At 48.9% G+C, this 20,811-nt stretch overlaps 1 protein-coding gene and 1 long non-coding RNA gene across 2 annotated transcripts; one reads left to right on the top strand and one right to left on the bottom strand.

The window, feature by feature from the left end:
* The first annotated feature begins 93 nt into the window (after positions 1 to 93).
* Positions 94 to 13,273, top strand: SPRY4 (sprouty RTK signaling antagonist 4). Its single transcript, XM_031598494.2, has 2 exons — positions 94 to 227; positions 9,723 to 13,273. Exon 2 carries the CDS (start codon positions 9,769 to 9,771, stop codon positions 10,660 to 10,662), a length of 894 nt encoding a protein of 297 aa, XP_031454354.2. The 5' UTR covers positions 94 to 227; positions 9,723 to 9,768; the 3' UTR covers positions 10,663 to 13,273.
* Positions 5,316 to 7,937, bottom strand: LOC149915941 (uncharacterized). Its single transcript, XR_016471353.1, has 3 exons — positions 7,852 to 7,937; positions 6,053 to 6,142; positions 5,316 to 5,402 (listed from the first exon to the last, which is right to left on the bottom strand). It is a non-coding gene; the product is annotated as an uncharacterized LOC149915941 (long non-coding RNA).
* Positions 13,274 to 20,811: the final 7,538 nt, after the last annotated feature.

The following is a 20,811-nucleotide window of genomic DNA, read 5'->3' as shown; positions in this document are numbered from 1 at the left end:
GCGCCGTGGCGCCTCGGTGCCCACCCATTCATAGAGTAGGGAGGCTGCGCCTGCGCAGTAGGGGCCGCTGCCCTCCCATTCATAAAATAGCCATTTTCCCAGGCAGCGGCTTTGCAGCACCGCGGCGGAGCGGGGGCAGCGGAGCCGCTGTCAGAGCCGCACTCGCAGCCCCGGTCTCGGAGGGCTCCGCTCGCGTTGCAGAGATGCTCCTGGCTGGGATCCCTCGGGTAAGTGCGGGATCCGCGCTCGGGGGAAATGTTACGTGGATTTAAACTGGGAAAAATCAAGCCTGCTCCCCGAGGGAAAATCTCGCACTCCTTCTAGATGGATTTGTCCGTCCCCTTAGAGATCGCTGATCGCAAGCGTATTCTGCACCGTGACTTTTCTAACAGCAATTATCTATAATTATATACAGTAGAGGGCTGCTCGGTTCTCCCAAATCCAGAGGAGACTTCACATTCTGAAGAAATCTCCCTTTTCCTGCAGAATTTACATTTCTGTTCCCGTAATTCTTATTTATGCCTCTCTTCTACGTTCTCCCAACATCTGCATTCAGGGGATGGCAGAGGCAGGCAGCGCTGGCCCTACTTGCGGCAGGGTGATTTGCAGGGCTTTCCTACCAGAGCAACACTTCTCTCTCTGGTGATGAGGTGTCCTCTTCTCCTTTCTCCTCGGAAAAAGGGTCATAAATGTGTGGTCGCTTGGGCTGATAAATAAGAATTGGGTATTTCTTACTTTGGAATATGAATGCAGCTTTTACCTATTTCCTCTCTTTTCCGAAGCCCTCTGTCTCGGTTGTGTCATGGAGTTCTGAGCTGTCTCCATGACAGGACGCTCCAGAGATCAGGCACTGGTGTGTCAGGTCTCTCCTGTGTGACCTTTGCTCTTCAGCATTTTATTTCACACAGCTGTCTTTTTTTTTTTTTTTTTTTTTTCCTCTCTGGCCTTTGTGCCTTATTCCATCATCATTCTGTTCCCTATTTTGCTGTACATTTGGCTACTTGAGTGTTAAATCTGGATGGATTCTATATTTTAAAGGCTAAATAAGCAATAAAAATGTGTGTATAGAATCATTTCATAAAGGTAAATGGAATGTTATAGATGGAGGGGAAATGTGTCTAGGCTGCTCTTCTCTACCAACTGCGTAGCAGAGATAAGCCAGGATTTTATTTTCTGGTACCAGTCCCGGCATCACAGGAGAAAGGCAAGCCTGGAGACGACATGTTCTGAAAATTCATTATCAGAAGGGGAATGGAAAAAGCAGACGGGGCATATAAAAGGCAGAAAGGTCTTGGAGGAAAGAGGGACTGGAAATGCAGACCTTGGAAATGACAGTGCAAATGAATATCAGCATTAATCAGCAGAAGGAAAAAAGCGTGGTGCTTTTTCCTCGAGTGACCAAGAGATGGGTCTCGTTTCTGGATTGATATCTTTTATGGATTCAACTTCTGCTTTAAAGGGTGTAGGAAAGAAAGGCGGAGAAATGGAAAGACATCAGTGATTAATCCAGAGCACAAAAGGCACGTTCTAGATTCTTTAAAACTTCTCCAGCTGCTGCCGTTCTTCCAAACCACGCTAAGGGTGCAGGATGTCAAAAAATTAGCTTAGGAATTGTAGTTTAATTAGGTAAAGGGAAATTTCCCAATATTGAGGCTTCCCCCCTCGCTCTTTATTTTGGGTTGAAGAATGAAGTTATAATTTGTGCCTGAATCACAATGATCTTGATGACTAGCTTCCCCCTTCTCCATATAAAAATGACTGATAGCAGGAGGAGGGGTTGTTCTCAGTTATTGGAACCCCACTGGGGATGTCTCATTGATAAATGTGCCTTTTTCCATGGGCTACTGTGTTTCTGTTGCTAGAAAGGACTCTATATTGGTATTGTAAAATCGGATGGACTATTTCTGAGCGCTGCAGTCCTTTTGAAATTCTGTATGAGGTTTGTGCATGGGAGAAATTGTTTGCTCTCCTGAAACTGCAGAACAAAAGCTGTTTTTATGGAATCGTGACTAATTCCTGGATCACGTTGGGAAATGCTGCATCCCCCCCCCCGACCACCTCCCAAATAAAACTGCAATCTCTCTTCAGTGAAATGAAATTCGCCACCTTTGCAACGCTACAGCAATAATTAATTCACAGCTCTGATGGTTTTCCAAATACTGACCATAAAAGCCTAACATTCATTAATCACATTGCTATGCGATTTTCCAGATTCAGCCCTATCCTTAAACTTGCCTTTTTATAGGCAAGCAGTCAAACAAGTGTTGCTTGTTTATTCCTTTTCAATGCAACACAACGTAATTCCGCCAGATAATAAAATCCTTATAATACGGTCATCATTTGGTACCATTAGCTTAATAGATCACATCTGAGCTCAGTTTTCTGGCTTTAAAATAAATGTTCTTATCCAATAAAAGGCCTTTACTGAGAAATTTGAGTCCCTGGAGATCTGAATGTTCGCGGGCCAAAATGTGCTTTATTCACTCACACCATAGGAACAGACTGGAGCTGGACAGAGACAGCTTCTTGGAAGTCTACGGCTCTCATTTCCCAGCTCCTGAATCTCCCAGCTCTGGCAGGAGTGCAGGGCCTCCTTTCAAAAATGGCAGATTTCCCCAGTAAGCTTTCTAATTTTTTTTTCCTCCTTACTAGTAGAGAAAATTCTAGCTCTCCTCAGGTAGACAAGGCTGTTAAGTGGGAAAGAAAGGATCAATACCAATATTGTGTTAATATTAATTCTCACTTCATGGAAAAGAGTTTTTTTTTTTTAATCTGATTTTAAAGAATTCACTGCTCAACTCAAAATTTAGGCAGAATAAGTCAGTCTTAATGAACTCCAACATCACACATTGCTCCGAGTCACACGTTTACAACATGCTTACCGAGGGGCCTCCTCTAGCTTTGAGCATAGCCCTCCCTCATTAAAAACTTTTATTGAACCTTTTCACTCAGGGCAGCAGCATCACATCCTCCATCACTGCGGAGGTCTGGCTGAGAGGTGTCCTTAATGCCACCCAAAGGCCAAGGCACAGCTGTCCCCTTGCAGCTCCCTGTGCTGGGGTTTGGGCCGTGGATCTCTGTGCCCCATGCTGCAGGAGGAGGCGCACAGCATGGATGCTCCTCTGTCACCCACCAGGGCTGGGCTCTGCCTGCACCACTCTGTGCTGCACCCTGCGGGTCTCACTCCTCTCTGCAAGTCCTGCTTTGTGGCAAGGACAGCTCTGTGCCCGGGTCCCCTGGCTCTGCCTGCAGCACATCCCATGTGCTTTCTCTCTTCCCACAGCCGGGAGCTGCCAATGGAAGAGCTGGCAGATGCAGAAATCAGGACCTTTGAGTTTGCCCAAAAGCACTGTGGCTGTAGCTGAGATGAACCCTTTCTAGATAAGGTTTTCTAGACTATACAACCAAACCACCATAGAAGAGAGAATACAGGCATGATCTTTCTAAAAGTAGCAATAAATTAGAGGAAGGACCACTCACACAGGTTGCCATCCATTCTGAACGGTGCCAACATGCACAGGCTTTGGAATATATATGGCCTCCCTTGACAGCAAGATGCTCAAGCCTATTGTTTTCAATTATGACAGTTTCTTTGTATTCAGATGCATCTATTAAGATATTATGGCTGTGGGTTTTTTTAATTCTTTTCCTTTTGAGACATTTCTGTCTCAAAATATCATATATCTCATTAGAGCAAAGAAAACAAGCAAATTTCCACAGTGCATTTACTGCTACTTTTGCTACAAATATTTTAATCTCCATTAGATGGCTGTCACTTTTCTCTGAGAGAATGGAATTCAGAATGCATGTGGATAACAGCAGGTCTAATGACAATAGCCAGGAGGAGGTGCAGCCTCGCTGTTGGGCAATAAGACTCCATGGCTTCTGTGCCATCACTGAGCCACAGCAATGCTCCAGGGCCCTGGAAGGCTCTCTGTGACAGCAGTCAGGATTTGCCCTTTAATTTCTCTGCAGTAATTTCCCCATCCTTTCTTCACAAAACTTTGTGATGCTTCACAGTCTGGAAAAATCTTGGAAAATAGTGGTCAAGTTCTTACTGAAAATTCAAGTTTGGTTTACGTTGCTGGAAACGCTTCTCCAGGTTACAGTAAGAAAGGACTCTTCTGACCCCATTACCTTTCTTCTTACCCCATGTCTTTATGGCAAGGTGCCTCGGGGTGACTGCACGGACCCCGTGGGCCCAGCAGCTCCAGCCCTACAGGACAGGTCTGGGCTCAGCAGAGTGCTAAGGGACAGCCCAGTGCCAGCAGCCCCAGTGCAAATCTTGCTTAGGGAGAAATCAAGTGACCCCTGATCTTCTGCCCTTTATAAATGTGAGTGCTGGGAATTTTTGGTGGCTACGCTACTCCTGTGCTCATAACAGACCTCAGGCAGCCCATCCGGGCTCTTCTTTTCTATTACATTTAAGACTGAGCCCAGATGTGAGCACAGCAGCACCTGCATGCTGAAGATCTCACGTCCCCCAGCAATGGCAGGGGCAGAGCAGCGTGCCCTGCATGGCACTGACTGCCTCACAGAACACGTTTTCCTCTTTTCCTCCTGACTTCAGTGAATGGGGCACTGAGGGCTTGCAGGCTCACATCAGTGCTTCCCAGAGCCCAACCTGGCAGCATTGCTTCCACACAGGGACCCAATTCCAGCCACCAGAAGTCCTTTATTCTCATTATTTGTTTGTTACCACACATCTATAAAGTTGTTAAACGTACGAGGCCATATTAGAACCATGAACTAATAGGTAATTGAGGCAGTTATGAACAGCATGCACATCTGCACCCATTAAATATGTACTTTGGGATCCTTTTTGTTTTTCAGTAACTGGAAGACAAGTTATCCCACATCACTTTGAAAATAAAAATGCCAGAACCTTATTGCTTTCAATTGCAGAAATGGCTCTGAATACATTAATGGGAATGAGCTTTCCTGTAGGCTATTATGGCTCTCTCACAGAATTGCCCACAAGGATGTTGCTTTCCATAACATTATGTAGGCAAGTCCTATTAAAACATAAAAACACTTTTGTTTCAACTTCATTTGACAAAAGAAAGAATCTTACGAAACTTCTGAGTCTGAAAACAACCACCAAAAGACTTCAAAACACCCACTGGTTTCCTACAACTCGAGGATTTGCAATTATCTTGTATAATAGGCATTTTAAATGGGCAATACCCAAACAGAGAGACAAAACGAGAACTGCAGCACAGTTATGGAGCTGGCTCTCCGAATCCAACTTAGATCCTTTGGAAGGGAATATATTTTGACTTCAGAATGGTGTGTGGTGAGCAGCCCTGCAGCTCCTGGATGGCACAGGGGGAGAGGTTTTCTCTACATGGGACTGTGTTGACGTTTCTGCTTTGAAAAGAGCTTCATTGTTTTACCTAGGTCTGAAGAATGAATAAATCCCAATGTAAGAACATACGCCTGAATTTCCCTTCCTGTTGCCTACTTACAGAAAATTGCCTGTACAATTGCATCCAGTGAATTTGTGCCCACGTTAATGTTATAATATGTTTGCAATTACTGATGATCAAAGGTTAACCAATTTTGTTTACAAGTATTGTGTATGGCATTTTTTCCTCAGAATTAAAATGCTATTTCCAGTCAGACTGAATTAGTGCAATGGATTATAAAGGCACTGCAGCAAGTTTCATAGCTTTTATGAAGTTACAGTGCTTAAGTACCTTGGATCTTCTATTCTACTTGATTATTTCTTCTATTTTTCTTTTTCTGCTCTCCTCAATCTACAATTTTCTCTAAATGCAACATCTCATTACACTAAATCCATTCAATCTGAGCAATTAATTCAGTATCTCTGAATGTTACCAAACTGATGCTGCCAAAAAGAGCTCTGTTCCCAACACCAGCAGCACGAACCACAGGGCCCAGCAGGCTGCTCTGAGCAGGTGGGCTCAGCTCTTTGAGCCAAGGTACCCATCGGCTCTCGTCCTTCATCAAGGGCTTAAGTTCAGCCTGGTCACCCCGAGCACCATTTGGATGGGAGATGCGGTGCAGCAGGAGCTGCAGGTTTAGGTACCTCTGTGTGCAGCAGTGCCATCCTCACTGGTGAACGTCCATGCACTGAATGCTCCTGGTGGGGAGCAAGGAAGGGCACAGTGTCCCGCTCCTGGAACAGGAACAAGTGAATGTCTTACTCCTGCCTCCCCAAGAGCTACCTGGTGTCCCCATGCATCCCTGCAGGCTGACTGCCTTTTGCAAACAGACTCGTCTGTTTGTTCCAGCCATCCTGGCACTGTTGCAGACTGGTTGCAGCCACAATTTTCCCCCAAGGAACACAATAACCAAAAAAAGACCAAGTGCTGATGCCTTCAGGGTGTCCCAGTGCAGGATGTCAGCGTACTCAGGCAGGTACATCTCAGCCTGCAAGAACTCATGGGAGCAGTCTAACTGTCAACTTGCTCCAGGTCCAACACAAGCTCTTAACCAGAGAGCTCCCTGGGATCCCTGTTCTGCAGGAGGGAAGCACCCATCTCCTGCAGTACAGCCACAGCAATCCTGTACTCCTCACTGTGCCACACATTTCTCTGAGTTCAGCCTGCTGACAGCTGGCAGTAGGACTGACTGATGCCCGCCACGAAATCCAAAATCTCCTTTCCTAGGATGCAGGCATCAGGCTGAAAGCAGTCCAAGGAAAGATGTAGCTTTAGGGATGTGCCAGTGGGAGCATGCAGAAACGGAAACAAGCACACCATAAACTGTCATCATTGTTCCCACAGACAGACCCCATAGGCAGGCCCAGCACCCAGCTCAGCTCCAGAGATGCATGACCTGGATCTGTCACCAGCAATCTCACTGCACTGCTGAGACCTCTGGCAGCAAGGCCACAGCAGCAGCATAGTCACAGTCCTTGGAAAATCCCATAAATATCAGTGATGTGCTTTGTTGACGTGTAACTTGTGAAGTGAGAGCAGCTAACTGTGGAATTCTTTGCTTGGCAGTGAGGACTGGGCAGAAAGGAGGGACTGAGTGGGGCCAAACTGGTGGGTGTGAAAGCATGGTGTCTGAAAGCTTAGCTGCTGCAAGGCAAACACAGTCTGGAGCAGGGGTCAGGTAATTAGGAGAGCTGGATCTCATCTGGATCCAAAGGCTTTATCTGAAAGGATCCCGAGCCCAAATACCTGTGGGCTCTGCTCCACAAGCATTTTTTTGCTCTTAGAAGGACAATTTGAAGCAGTATTATAATGAAAAAGAAAAAAAAAAAAAGAGGATGAATCATTTTCAGCATTAACTATCCTGAAGCGGGGTACTTTGTGCAGGGTTCATCTCCTTCCTGTGATAATTAACACTGAAATCCTGATTAGCATTATCTTTTGAAGTCTTCCTGCACATGGCTGTGTCTGAGCACACAGCACTGCTGGTTTTGGGGGTTTGGGAGTGACACACTCGCTGCCTATGGCCACCAATTAACGTCATGATGCAACTTCGTGTGACAGCATTGATAGTGCTGGGCCACTGCTGGCCACACAGCTCCAAAGCTGATGGAAACCAACCGTATGGTTGCCACAGTCAGTAGCACAGAGCACTGGTAGCACCGTGGGCAGTCAGCCTCAGGTCCGTCCACATGGCCAGAGGTGGGGAACAAACTGCGCCGCTCTGCACAGCGCACCTCAGGGTAAATGATCTACGGATCCAGTCTGAGCCTACAGCATAAGGACCAAACTCCAGAGACCACAGCAAGCAGGGTTGAACCCAGCCAGAGCACAGAGTCACACGTGAGGGGTTATCCCGGAGTTACGGGGAGCTGAGGAAAGCAGCAGGAAGGACAGACGGACAGAGCAGCGCGCCACACCTCCGCTCACCACTTCCTTCCATTACCTCCCATCTCTCAGCACTCTGCTGCACGGACTGCCCGGCCAGCACAGCTGCCTCTCTTCAGAGGAAAGAAACAGCTGTGAAACCGCAGCCTTCCTGCGGCGCCCAGGGACGGAACGCACCGCTTCACTGAGCGCAGCCTCGCTGCAAGTGTTTGTTACGTGACACGGGGTTCTGGTGCCCAGAAGGGTGTTGCACTTCTCCCTCTCTGCATTCCCCACAGTTGTCAGAATCATCGCTTATCTTTACTTATGAAATGCAGTAATTAGGAAATAGGTGCTTTAAAAGCTCTCGTTGCCGAAGCATCAATGAATAATGAAATAAATCTGGATGAACGAGCGAGACCCAGCAGAGAACATTAACTAGCAAAGAGGAGCAGCATGGCAATGGCCACTGCTGCTGGCAGAGGAGCACGCTGTCCCCTCATGCTGTGCCATGCACTGCCCACACATCGAAGCTCCTCCTGCAGGAGCCCGTCTCCCATTGATCACAGCCACACTGATGGGTTTGCAGCCCCTCCAATGTCAAAGCAACCATTTGCAAAGATAACAGCAGCTCTGGTAACATTTTTCCCTTTCTCGTTCTGAAGATGCATAGTCGTCCATGCTCCAATCATTGCAGTTGTTTTACATTTGGAGCGGGGCTATACTTCTACAGAAACACAAACACATTTACTTTCAGTCATGCACTTCTCATGCACCAGCTGATCGCTGACCCAGTCCATACAGAACGCCTGGCATGGAGGCATTTAGTGCTGTTGGAAAAGGTTCATTTATTTGCCTGAACACAAACAACTGGAAATGCCTTTGGCAGCTCCCTGTTTCCTTTTTCTTGATACCAAAGCCTTTCCCCTCCTGTAACTCGCTCCGAAGCTTTACTCACCGCTTCTTTAAACTGATCTCCAACATTATATTATTTATGAATAAAGGTCACCCAGCGAGGAAATGGCACATCTACCAGAAAACAATGTGCACTTTCTAAATTTGAACCGAGTAGTTTCCGCTCTTTGATTTAAGTTTAGTTACTTCCTGTGGTTTCTTGTCCTACGCTGCTGTTGAATCTTTGGATCTCCTCCAGGATAAATTGCACTCTTTCAATGAAATTAGAAACTGTAGCAACAGAGGGCTCAGCTAGCAGAGCTGGTAAACAGCCCTCGAGCCAAATATTAGTTCACTCAGTGTTTTGAAGAAGAGCCCAAGCCCTGCAGGAGGTGATGCAGCACAGCCCCACCTGGCTGCATGCTCCCCAGCCCCCACCCAATCTAGTGCTGTTGTGCAACCAGAGAGCTGCTGAGTGAGAGCTGCCTCCTCCCGCAGGAGGGATGGAAGCAGCCCTTAATCAACAGCTCCCGGTGGGGATGGACACTTCTGAGGCTGAGCCGTCCTCCCACAGCTGATGCAGAGCCTGGGCTGCAGGGCAAGCAGTACATCCCATGCTCCAGTGAGGTTCTGTGCCTACGAGCTGCTCTCTTGCATCATTTGGAAGGGGTCATTGTCAGCTGAGAGAAGTGCCCAGATACAGATAAGTCATTTCAAGCAGTTTGCCAACAAAATACATGTGAACATACACAGTAACCCTGAGGTCCCAGCAGAAAAAAAAAAAAAGAGAGAAACAACCGCGTGATGGTGCCGTATTGAGGCTGGTGTCACTTATAGGCAAGGGTATGGAGTGGGAAAGAATAGCCGAGAAGGCAATGTACTTTACACCTGGGCAGGCTCTATGACTTCCTGCTCCGTGACTTACAGACTTTCTAAGAGCTTCTGCATGATGAGTCAGTGCACTGAGCCCTGTTTGGCCTGGGGTTGGAGGATAACTCAATAACAGCATGCTCTTTCTCTCCCCCATCCCTTTTCTGTCTCTTCTCCTTCCCCCAGGACACCTAAGAGCATATTTCTCACCAGTGCTCAGACTGCTTTATCAATGGAGCCCCGGATTCCCCACAACATCACCGTCGTCCCCAACTCTGTGATGGTCCAGCCCCTGCTGGACAGCCGGATCCCCTACGGGAGGCTGCAGCATCCGCTCACCATCCTGCCCATTGACCAGATGAAGACGACCCATATAGAGAACGACTACACTGACAACCCCACTGCTCCCCTGCCGGCAGCCCCCAAGAGACCCCGGGGTCCCCATGAAGCAGCCCCGAGCCACACGCAGCGCTGCGAGCAGGACATCACCCACCCCTGGATCTCCTTCAACGGGCGGCCCAGCTCCATCAGCAGCAGCAGCAGCACCTCGTCTGACCAAAGGCTCTTGGACCACATGGCCCCGGCACCCGTGGCTGAGCAGTCCTCACCCAGGGCGGTGCGCATCCAGCCCAAAGCAATCCACTGCAAACCCCTGGACCTGAAGGAACCCATGTCTCAGGAACTGGATAAGCACTTTCTGCTGTGCGAAGCCTGTGGGAAATGCAAGTGCAAGGAGTGTGCCCTGCCCCGGACTCTGCCTTCGTGCTGGGTGTGCAACCAGGCGTGCCTGTGCTCGGCGCAGAGCCTGGTCAACTACTCCACCTGCATGTGTCTGGTCAAGGGCGTCTTCTACCACTGCACCAACGAGGATGATGAAGGCACGTGTGCCGACCACCCCTGCTCCTGCTCCCAGTCCAACTGCTGCGCCCGCTGGGCCTTCATGAGCGCCGTGTCTCTGGTGCTGCCCTGCCTGCTCTGCTACCTGCCCGCCACCGGCTGCGTCAAGCTGTCCCAGCGCTGCTACGACCGCCTGCGTCGGCCTGGCTGCAGGTGCAAGAACACAAACAGTGTCATGTGCAAGGCGCTGCCCGAGAGCAAAGCCAGCAGGGCAGAGAAGCCCTTTTGATAACTGGGGAAGGAGGGAGGGGGGAGGACGCTCCCCAAGGGGGTGGAGTTGTGTTTTTTCATAACCTGTGTTCTGAGGATAACGCGAGCTTTTCGCCTTCAGAGAAAGCAGAAGCAACTATTTCTACAAACTGAAGCACTTCGGGTCATTCAGGGTTTTGGGACTGGTCAGCATTTAGCTTCATAGGGCCAAAGGAGGAATCTCAATCACTCAGAGCAAAGCCTGCAAGCCCACATACAACACAATACACACAGCTGCTCACCATGGGGACCCGCAGCCGCTCACTTACCCGTGCACCAGCACACACAGTTCCCACCACTGCTTGCAGAACACCACCTTGAGCTGACATCCATTGTGGGATTCCTGTTTTCTCCCCTCCTAAGTCACATTCACTCCCAGCTGCAGGTGGAAAAAGTGCTCCCTCCCCCCCCTGCCCACCTGCTCCATTATCAGGGCCACCTGCGTGCAGCAAGCCCTTCCCTCCAGCTTTCTGCCTCCCTCAGAGGGTCTGAACCAGAAGTAGACACACAACACAGCGCTGTAGGGGTCTCAGCATTTAGGCACGGTGCTCTGTTGTGTGCTCACCTGCTCACATTGCTTTGGAGCCTTCAGCAGAACGGGGCACAGGTCTGAGCCATGTCCCAGCACTGCGCTGCTCCGCCCCAATCTGTAGCACCAGATTTCATCCCACCTAACGCTGATTTTACACCAACAGCACACGCCTGCCCCAAAAGGTTCAAATCCCATTTCCCTGCTATGTGCTCACTCCCAGAGCAAAGGCAGTGTTAACACAATCTGTGAAGTTCAGATATTCCATATTTGTTTCTCTAAAACTCTCAACCCACAAAGACTGAAGCACAGGATACACGTAGGTGCATTCATATAATGCCATCACCCAGTGCCTCCTCTCTGGGACAAGCTCTTTGCTCTTTAGATATTCTTTTCTTTTTTTCATGCAGGGGGGGAATGACACTTGCATCCCACTCCCCTATTTCTATTGCTGCTGTTCAGCTTTTGCATCCTCTGTACAAAAGCAGAGAATGCTTGTAACGTTTATTTAGCATGAACCCCAGTGACAGTAACCCCATTGCTCTGACAGCTGCAAGGTGCCAACAAACCACCTTTGCCTGAGCACACAATGCTGTCCTAAGTGGGTAGGTACTAATTGCATGCTGAAAAGGGGTCCAGTCTATCTTTTCTCTTTATTTTTTTAATTAGAGGAAATTTCCTCAGTAAATGCACAGCAGTGACAGTGAAATGTCATTCCTAATTAGCAAAGCAATAGGCAGAGCTCGGCAGCATTTCCAGGAGTGCCATTTGCTCGGCTGCAATGCAGTTGCTGCGTAGGGGTTGGCAGGAGCATGCTGATGGGAGGTCTGGTGTCTTTTGTTTTAGGAATCCATTTACCTTGGATGACTTGGGGTTTGGTTACGTTTAATTGTGGATATTTAATGAATGGTGAGTTTTAAAAAAAAGTTTTTATATTTATAATATTTGCTAGCTTGTATGTGATAAATTGTAGGAAAGGGGGCACGTCTGTTACCAGATACCAATTCCTATGGTTTATCCTCATATTGAACATATGGGGACACCAGAAAGAAGGAAGCAGGTGGGGCTGTACCTATGATCTTGCACAAATGAGAGGGGAAAATGAAAGAGGCAAATCAGCCCCTGACCAGCTGAGCTGTTGGTTGAATGTATATGTATATGTATTTAATAATAGAAATAATTTCCCCAAGATACAATCAGGCCAGAAAATGCAGCAGGAGGGGCAGCTGCTATGGGAGCACAGCAGTAGCCAAACGGCCCCTACCTACAGGTCTCCCCTTTTTGACCCTCTGTCCTTGGCTGTTCCTGAGGGTCTGTACTGAAAATCTGCAATAGCAAATCCCATTGCTAGCTGCATGGTTCCTGCCAGGAAATGCAATGTCAGAGTGGTTACCACTGTGCCAACCCTGTGCCATGCCCGCCCCGTTCCCCAGTGCAACGAGGCTTCCGCTCCTTCTACCTGCATTGTACATAGTTGTAAACTATTTCTCTGTTGGTTTCTTTTAATATATAAATCCTGCTGTGATGTAAGCCCACCACTTGCTGGAAGACTGTACTGTGTCCGTGGATGTGTTAGAGCAGTGGTTGATGTAGCAGTGCTCCCCCACCCCGGGACCCCGCCAGCTCTGCAGCTCGGGGCAGCTCGGCTCAGAGGCAATAAGGTCCTGCTTTCCCCTCCTGCCCCATCCCAATGCCTCCGTTCCCCTTTTCCTCTGACGGTACTTGGGTCTTGTGCCACCCCAGGTCCTACAGGCACGGGCTGTGCTGTCTCTTAAAGAGCATTACCCAAAATTACTGCCCGGTGCCGTGCGACCCATGGCGGGGGCTGCAGCAGTGGCCCCAGCAATTGGCACTCACAGCCCCCGGTGCCCCCCCACCTCTCTGCCCCCCACACCGAGCGAGGCCTCCCCACCCCGATAGCATCCCGCCACACGTGCACCCTGAGAAGTCACCACAGAAGGTTTTTCTTTGTATAGAATATTTATTTTGAAGCTCTATTTTAATAGTATTTATTTTAGAAAGTCTACTATTGTAAGAGTTCTTCTGTTTGTGAAGAAAAACAAGTACTGATGAATGTACTGATCTAGAAATTATATATAAATATATATAAATATATATTGTTAAATATGTAAGTGGCTGTTGTGGTTTGTCTATAAAAAAAAAAAAAAAAAAAAATCCTGAAGAATGTTTGTAGCAATTATGCTAAAGATAGGAGTGCAGAGCAGCCCCAGGTGGCAGCCCCAGGGCTCAGCCCCACTTCCATCCATCACAGTGCACGGGAGAACCGGAGCAGGGGAGCTCCTGGCTCTGCCCGCTCACAGGAGCAGTTCTCTCCTTCCCTCCCCACACCTCTGGGAAGCCTGGGTTGCTGTTAGGCTGCACTTTCTGCAAAGCTCAACCCTTCTCTTGAATGTTTGGCTGGAGATTAAAAACCAAGAGAGCAGTACCGATCCTACAGAGCCTTCCAGCCATTCAGCCCTATTCCCACTGCTGTGTTCTCATTTCCAGGCTGCACACAATGGCAGCAGGATGGGGATGGGCTCAGGGGAAAGCCGGCAGGGCTCAGCACTGCCACTGCCTCCATCCAACACCAACAGAACAGCACGTGCCGGGCTTCAGGCAGGTGCCAGCTTCCCAATGCCCGAGGCTGCAGGAAGAGAGGCACAGATGTGCTGTTCCATGGGATCTCTGGCACTTTATCTTGCACACGGCAGTGCGAGTTCCTGCAGCCCTGCACAGTGCACAGCTTTGGCCAGGCTCTGCCCACAGACCTCCTGAGGCTGTCACAGCATAACCACCGAAACGCAGCGCTGTGACCAGCTGAGCTAAGGGCTGTTGGCTTTCTTTCCCTAAATGGAGCTGGTCAGTGGTCGAAGCACTGGTCGGTACACAGACCGTGAGAGAAATGTCACAGCACACAGGAGAGGGCAGCGGTGCAGCCTGCCTGTCCCTGTCAGCACAGAGACTGGGGTTGCTGCAGAGAAATCCTAAATGTCTGCATGAAGCTTCTGCTCCCCATCACCCTCCACAACACCCCAGGCCTTTCCATCCTATCTCCAGTGATCCACAGGCAGATGGCCTCCCACCACCGGCGCTGGGACACAGACATTTCCTTTGGTAGAGACCCAACGGGGAGCGAAGTTCCACCAGGAGCTGCAGCAGAATGGCTTCCAGCTCCAGGCGGCACGTTGCCATTGCCTGCCCAGCTAACCCGGCCTGTGCCCTGTCCCCAGCAGCACGCCAGGCTGCTAAAAATAAGGGCCCAGTCAGTTTGTACCCATTGCCGTGTTTATTTGCATGAGCTCCACAGCTCAGCCGTGACTCACAGCCAGAAATGCTGCGGTCCTCATCCCCAGCAGCAACCCGAGTGCTGCACCCAGCCCAAAGTGCTGCTGAAAAACAACAGAGAGACAGCTGCTGTGCTGCACAGGTCCTGACGCTGATGCCAAAAAGTCTGCAATGGGGAAAAGATGCTGAATTTATGTTGTTTTTATTTAAAGCAGACTTAGCCAGGATGTATAAATTTAAACTCGAGTTTGGCAGCACCGGCTGATGTCTTGCACATCAAGCTTTGCAAATATCGGCTCGGTGCTCACGTCTCTCTGCTGGAAGCACACCAGCACAGCCTTGTTGATTGGACAGGAGATGTTAAAGTAATAACTTCTCATTCAAAATCATCCCCTTTTTGTCACATTAATTTTACTTCTGTTTTCAGTAACTGACCACTGAAGGGACCTGAGGCTGAGGACAAGAGGCTGTGCGGCTCCAGCACAGCTCCAGCTCCTGCAGTTCAGGCCAGAAAGGGAATTTCTGGTGAATCACAGCGGCCAACCCTCCATTCAGCAGCACTCTGCTTGGAGGGGATGGGCTGAAACTCACAGATGGGTGATAAAAACAAATTCTGAAATTTCCTGTAAAAAATATTCTGTTTGGATGCATATTTAATAAACACTTTGAGATTTTTCCGAGGGTTAAACAAAATCTGACGACATGTGACAGTTTGGAATGGCTTCACAACGGGAGGGGGGGCAGGGAGAGCATCCAGTGTCCTTCCAGTGTGGGGACTTTTATTTCTTTTCCCTTACACAATGGTCATGTCACTGTGCACACACACCAACAGGTACACAGTGCACATCCACGCAAAATGAGAGTGGGATTGTTGGGAGCAGTTCCCCTTAATGAGCATCCCTGCTCTGCTTACGTGGAAATGAGACGGCAGGCGGAAGCTTTGGTTGGTCTGCCCTTAAAATAAAAGAAAAACCAGCTGTGTTAAGGCGGGGTTCAAAGCCTGATGGATGTCACACACGTCCGAGGTTTGGCCCTTATAAGCAGCAGACAAATGGTCAGGATAGAGATAGATTGCTTTTGTGTTTGGTTTTGCTTCCTGATGCCAACAGCACCCAGAGCAGCGGCAGCCGTGCTGCGAACAGAGCCTGGGGACCCCTGGGGAGCGGAGGGTGGATGCTCAGGTCAGAGCAGAGTGCTGTGAGGAGGACCCTGGGGGTCTGCATTTCAGTTGGGAGCACATAAACAGCCAACCAGCAAATGAGGAGCAGCAGCCACACCTATTTGTGGCAGCCTTCCTCTCCAATGTGTTCTGAAGGGCACAAAGCCACAGACAGCACCTCACTGCACATGGACCCACTGCTCGCATCGCCTTCCAATGGGAACAGGGAATAAATAGAAAGTTATGCATGAGTAAATCTTTATGAATAAATCATAAAACCGAGTCCTGCTGCACTCCAGGTATGTTTGTGATTATGTTATGCTGTTATGTAACTGGATGTTCCTAATCAGAAACATTATATTCTTGGAGCATGAAGCTGAGACGCTCTGCACCACATCACCGTGCATTGCTTACAGCACTGGTGTGAGCCGGATCCCAGTGCTCCTCTCCATGGAAGCAATGGCCAGCTCCTTCTTTCCTTACATGGATGTCTGTCTCTGCTTCCAGGAAGCCCCTAGGTGTTCTTCTGAATGACCAAAACCTGGGGAAGGATTCGTGCCCATCCTAGCAGGCACTGGTAGCTTTTCCATGCAGATACTCAACAACATGCTTTAACTTCTGGTTAGCCCTCCCACAGCCAGGCAGTTGGAGTAGATGGTTTTTGCAAGACTCTTCCAACTCAACTGTTCCATTCCATTCCATTCCATCCGATTCCATTCCATCCCACTCCACTAAAAGCAGGATAGACCCCAGCTTTGGAGTAGAAGTATTCCCCTTGGAGCAGCACCAAGTCAACACGAGCAGTACATCTACCTGCCCACTTGTCTAAGCCAGGAGAGAGGGTTTGGCCATGTGGCTTCTGGGAGTACATGAAGTAGGGATGCGAAATATGGACAGGGAGAACTCATTGGGTCCTGAGACAAAAGATGGGTTGGAGAGACCCCATGGTGCTGGGAAGTGAAGGGCTTTTCTTTTGGTCTCCAAAAAAGTTGGGGAAAAATGCAAGTTAGGACTCCAGAGAGGCAGCAATGTATCTTAGCAGCCCTTTGGCCAGCCCCATTCAAGGGCTAGCCCAGCTTAAACACTGTAAACTGCAAAGGAAACCCAGAATGACAAACAATTGTAGGAACCTGAAAAACCAAGTTCCTCTGGATTTCATGGGAAGTGTGGTTTTAAATATTCCAACCTGTCTGTCTGAGGGGAAGTGGGCAATAAATAGCAGCCCGGTTGTTATCAAGAGGATGTGAGCTATTTATAAAAAATTCTTGGGCTTTTTGAACTCTGTTTAAAGAGGCAATATCCTTCACTTGGGTAATTGGGGGACTAAAATGCTAAAGCAAACAAGATTACTCAACCACCTTGGGAAAGTTTAGTGCTTGCCTGTGTGTTTCTGAAATTTCCAGCGTATTTAAACAGCTGCTCCATTATTGTCCCCACATCCAGAGAAGAGCATGAAAAGCTCTTTCAGACCTCCCCTCGCTCAGAGATGCAACAGTGTGCTGCTCCTCCATGCATCCGACCGGCAACCCAAGCAAGCAGCTGAGAGCTGTGGTGCTTCGTTCAATTGTATCTCACTGAAATGAAGTGAAAGGGGCTCCTCTGGGCCTTACAGCACATCAGCTTCCCAGGACTGAATGCTTCCAGCTCCCACACAGCTCAGGGACTGCTGAAGGGACGAGGAAGATTGGCCACTGCCCTCCTCGTCCTCCTGCTCTGCTCCTGCTGCTGCCCCACGTCAGGATGCGGCCCGGCCCACAGCCCTGAATGCACCCCATTGACAGCTCATTTTATTTTTCTGAGCACGGCCGTAAGGCAGACAGCACTGCTCCTGTGTGGGAACCACACACAAAGTGTCCTGACAAAATGATGGCATCGTCTAAAATACACAAACACGCTCAAAAGAAGGAAAACCATGAAATTAAGGATAACAAACAACAAAGAGAAGCTCATACACAAAATCTGTTGGTGTTTATGAGTCACTAAGGCCTTCCTGTCCCATCTCAGAAACTGTGGGAATGCACTGCAGCCCACCCTCTCCCCGAAAACCACTGAGGTGCTGTTTTCCTCCCAGAGCCGGGCTGGGGGCAGCCCCTGCACAGACCAATGATTATTTGTTCCTTTTTTATTTGTCCTTCAAAGTAGGAAACCAAATCTGAGGAGCAAATGCTGCACTGTGTGTGAGCAGGGAGTGCAGCTCAGTGATGGGATTGTGCTGTGTTCCTGCACAGCCATCCGACATGGGGGGCTTTACAATGGAATGGATGGAAAATGCCAGGAGAAGCTGAAATGCCCTGGACATGAGGTCTTTGTAGAAGCCCATTCTTTACTTGTTGATGAAGAATTTTACCCCTTTCCCCTGCCTTTCTCCTTTCAGCAAATGAGGATTTTCTTTCTCAGATGTATTCTTTTTAACCTCTCCATGCTGGGTCACTGAGGAGCCATCAGACACCACAGCACTCAGGCTGTGCGAGAGCAGCACGCAAGTGCCTGGATGCGACATCACTGAGCACTCCCAAAAGCTCCAGGGAAGTTCAGTCCTGTGTGCTCACTGCCAGAATCCCCTCCAGGACTTTCTCTGGCCGTGGGCCAGGGATGCAGTGCCCAGTGCAGGAACCCACGGGAACCAGCAGCCCTCTGCTGCTCTGCCCAGCCTCAGCCCCACTCCTCTCGTTCCATCAGCTCACACAGCACTTCTCCTCCCTCAGGATTTCTTCATTTCCACCCCACCAGCACTGGAAATGGTGTTATTATAATAACAATTGCACCACAACAAAATCTGCCCTCAGAATTAGAGGTGCTGGAAGAAAGGGAGTTAAAAACCCTGAAACATCAGTCCCAGGTGTTATGGTGGCACATCCACAGCAGGGCAGACATGGGTAAGACAATAGGAGCCCGAGGGCTTCCTCATACAGGCCTTAATTCCTCTGGAAGGTGAGGAACAATCCCTGTGTCAGGTATTGATGACTTGGGTATGGTCTGCAGTACAAACACACACACATAATCTTTTGCTTTTACATTTTTGCCCGATGACTTGCATGACAAGCCTAATAAAAGCTGAGACAAATAACCCAAAACACACAAAAATGTAATACTGTTTTATATTAACTGCCAAAGAGCTTCAGTGGCTGTAGGAAGAAACTGCATTGAAACATTAGAACCAAAATCAGCCAAGTATGGAGGAAAAAAAAAATGGCAAGAAAGAAAAAAACACAGTTAAAAATCCTCAACTGGTGTTGAGCTGCAATGAGCCAACACAGCACTGCGGGCAGTGCTCTGGGCTCTCTGCTCTCTGTGCAGCAGAGCTCCTGCATGCCCTGCCTGGAGGGGAGTAAATGGCCCCCAGGCACCACATCCCAACCCCATCCCTGCTCCATTTCCTGCTCCCAGCTTGCCAAAAAATAAAAGACAACGGCAGCCCTCGATTGCAACACGTGTTTTAAACCAGGATCCTTCTTCTGTCCCTCCTGCAATATACCAGCAGTCTACCTGAGGGACTCGCTGGCTTTTAGGTTCTGGTGACCCCACAGCAATTGAAAACAGGCAGTGAAGGCTCACAAGTGTGATCTATACCCCAGGACCACATTAACAGCACTGCATGGAAGTGGGAACAGTTCTAGAAGCTGATAGCACACTGAGAACACCCGACTCCAGCTCCGATTGTGCCAAGCAGCTGTGAGAAAGCAATACCAGCAGAAAGGGAAGAATGTTCCCCTGTATTTTCCTAGGCTTTGTGCCACCATGCCAGCCTGGCAGGGCAGGGCAGCCCTCAACGCTGCACTCGGTCAGCAGGCACAGGATGCAGCATCGTGCTGCTGGCAGAGCGGGGTCAGCTCCAACAGCACCCAGCCCACATCTGATCCCACAGCACCCAGCCCAGCAGCTGTGAGGAACCACTTCCTCAGCCCCATAACAATGCACGAAGGAATTTCCACGTATCCCAAGGCTGCCCTGACTTCCACTTCTAAACTTGGAGAAAGAAATACCAGGACATTCCTTTGTTGTTCCAGCTCACTGGCTGTTTGATCTGTTGGTTTTTGGTGTTTTTTTTTTTTTCTCTCCAGCTGAGTCAATTAAAGAATCCCAATTTCCCCTAGAAAAAAAAAAGTAAAGTGGTCACAAACAATGCATTTGCCTCTTTGGTTTTTAACTAATTGCTTCCAAGTTGGACCAAACCCATCACCCTGTGCTGGTTGGTGTGGTTTAATGCTTAAGCAGCACTTCGGCCAGAGAGCAGAAAGTGATAGGTGCAGTTACACCACATTCCTTCATTGCAGGAAAGGAGCACAGCAAGGCTGCACCTCCCTGGCAGCAGCAGCTTGGATCAGGGAAGCAGTTGGGGTGTGCTTTGCTCATTAGCAACCCTAAAACAAAAAGTAGTGCAAGAGCAGCCCCACCACAGCACAACAGCAAAGCCAGCAGAGTGGTAAACTCCTCCAAAGGGAGGAAACAGCCATTCTTCTGCCAGGAAAGGAAAGACAGGAACCTTGAACATGGGGAGGAGCAGCTGGGTTCTTGTTGCTCAGGGTAATCTGTGTAGTGGCTATTGAGGGGCAAAGGGGAATCATGAGCAGCTGTGGCCAGGGAGCCCTCATTATTTCATTTGTCAAAGAGCCCTGGGTGTTTGGATGGAACAGACCTCCAAACTCTCTCCTGCGAAGACTCAAACCTGCTTATTTCACCCTCTAGTTCCAATGGAAGATATAATTCAGTGGAGGAGATGTCACCACCCTCCAGGTCCCATCTGTGATTTGGAAGACCAGGAGCAGACTTGGTGCCTGCTCTGATGGGAGATGTGAGCCCTGCATGACTCCTGCAGTGCTGCTCCAGTGCAAGCAATTAGTCCTCGGCACCTGAGCACAGCTTGAGAGATACAGCACAGCCCCAAAGTGCTGCTGGGTGTCAGCAGTGAAGTCCTCTTCTCTAAGCATGGCAGAGCTGCAGCTCAGACCTCTGTTTTCTCCTTTTATTTTTTTGGTGGTATCTTATCATTCAAGAGCTCATTAGCCAGGAATTCCTCGTGCTGTTTATTTTCCATTTGTCCATATGTTCCTCGCAAACTCAGCTCCATCTCTGTTTTAAGTTTATACTTAGAAGCAGTAATTGGAAGGGATGAAAAAAGGCCCGAGGGAAGGGAACACAAATGCAAACAAACT

This window comes from Phasianus colchicus, chromosome 15, assembly GCF_987193195.1.
Source record: "Phasianus colchicus chromosome 15, bPhaCol1.hap1.1, whole genome shotgun sequence".
Classification (NCBI taxonomy): domain Eukaryota; kingdom Metazoa; phylum Chordata; class Aves; order Galliformes; family Phasianidae; genus Phasianus; species Phasianus colchicus.
This window is presented reverse-complemented; position numbering and strand designations above follow the sequence as displayed.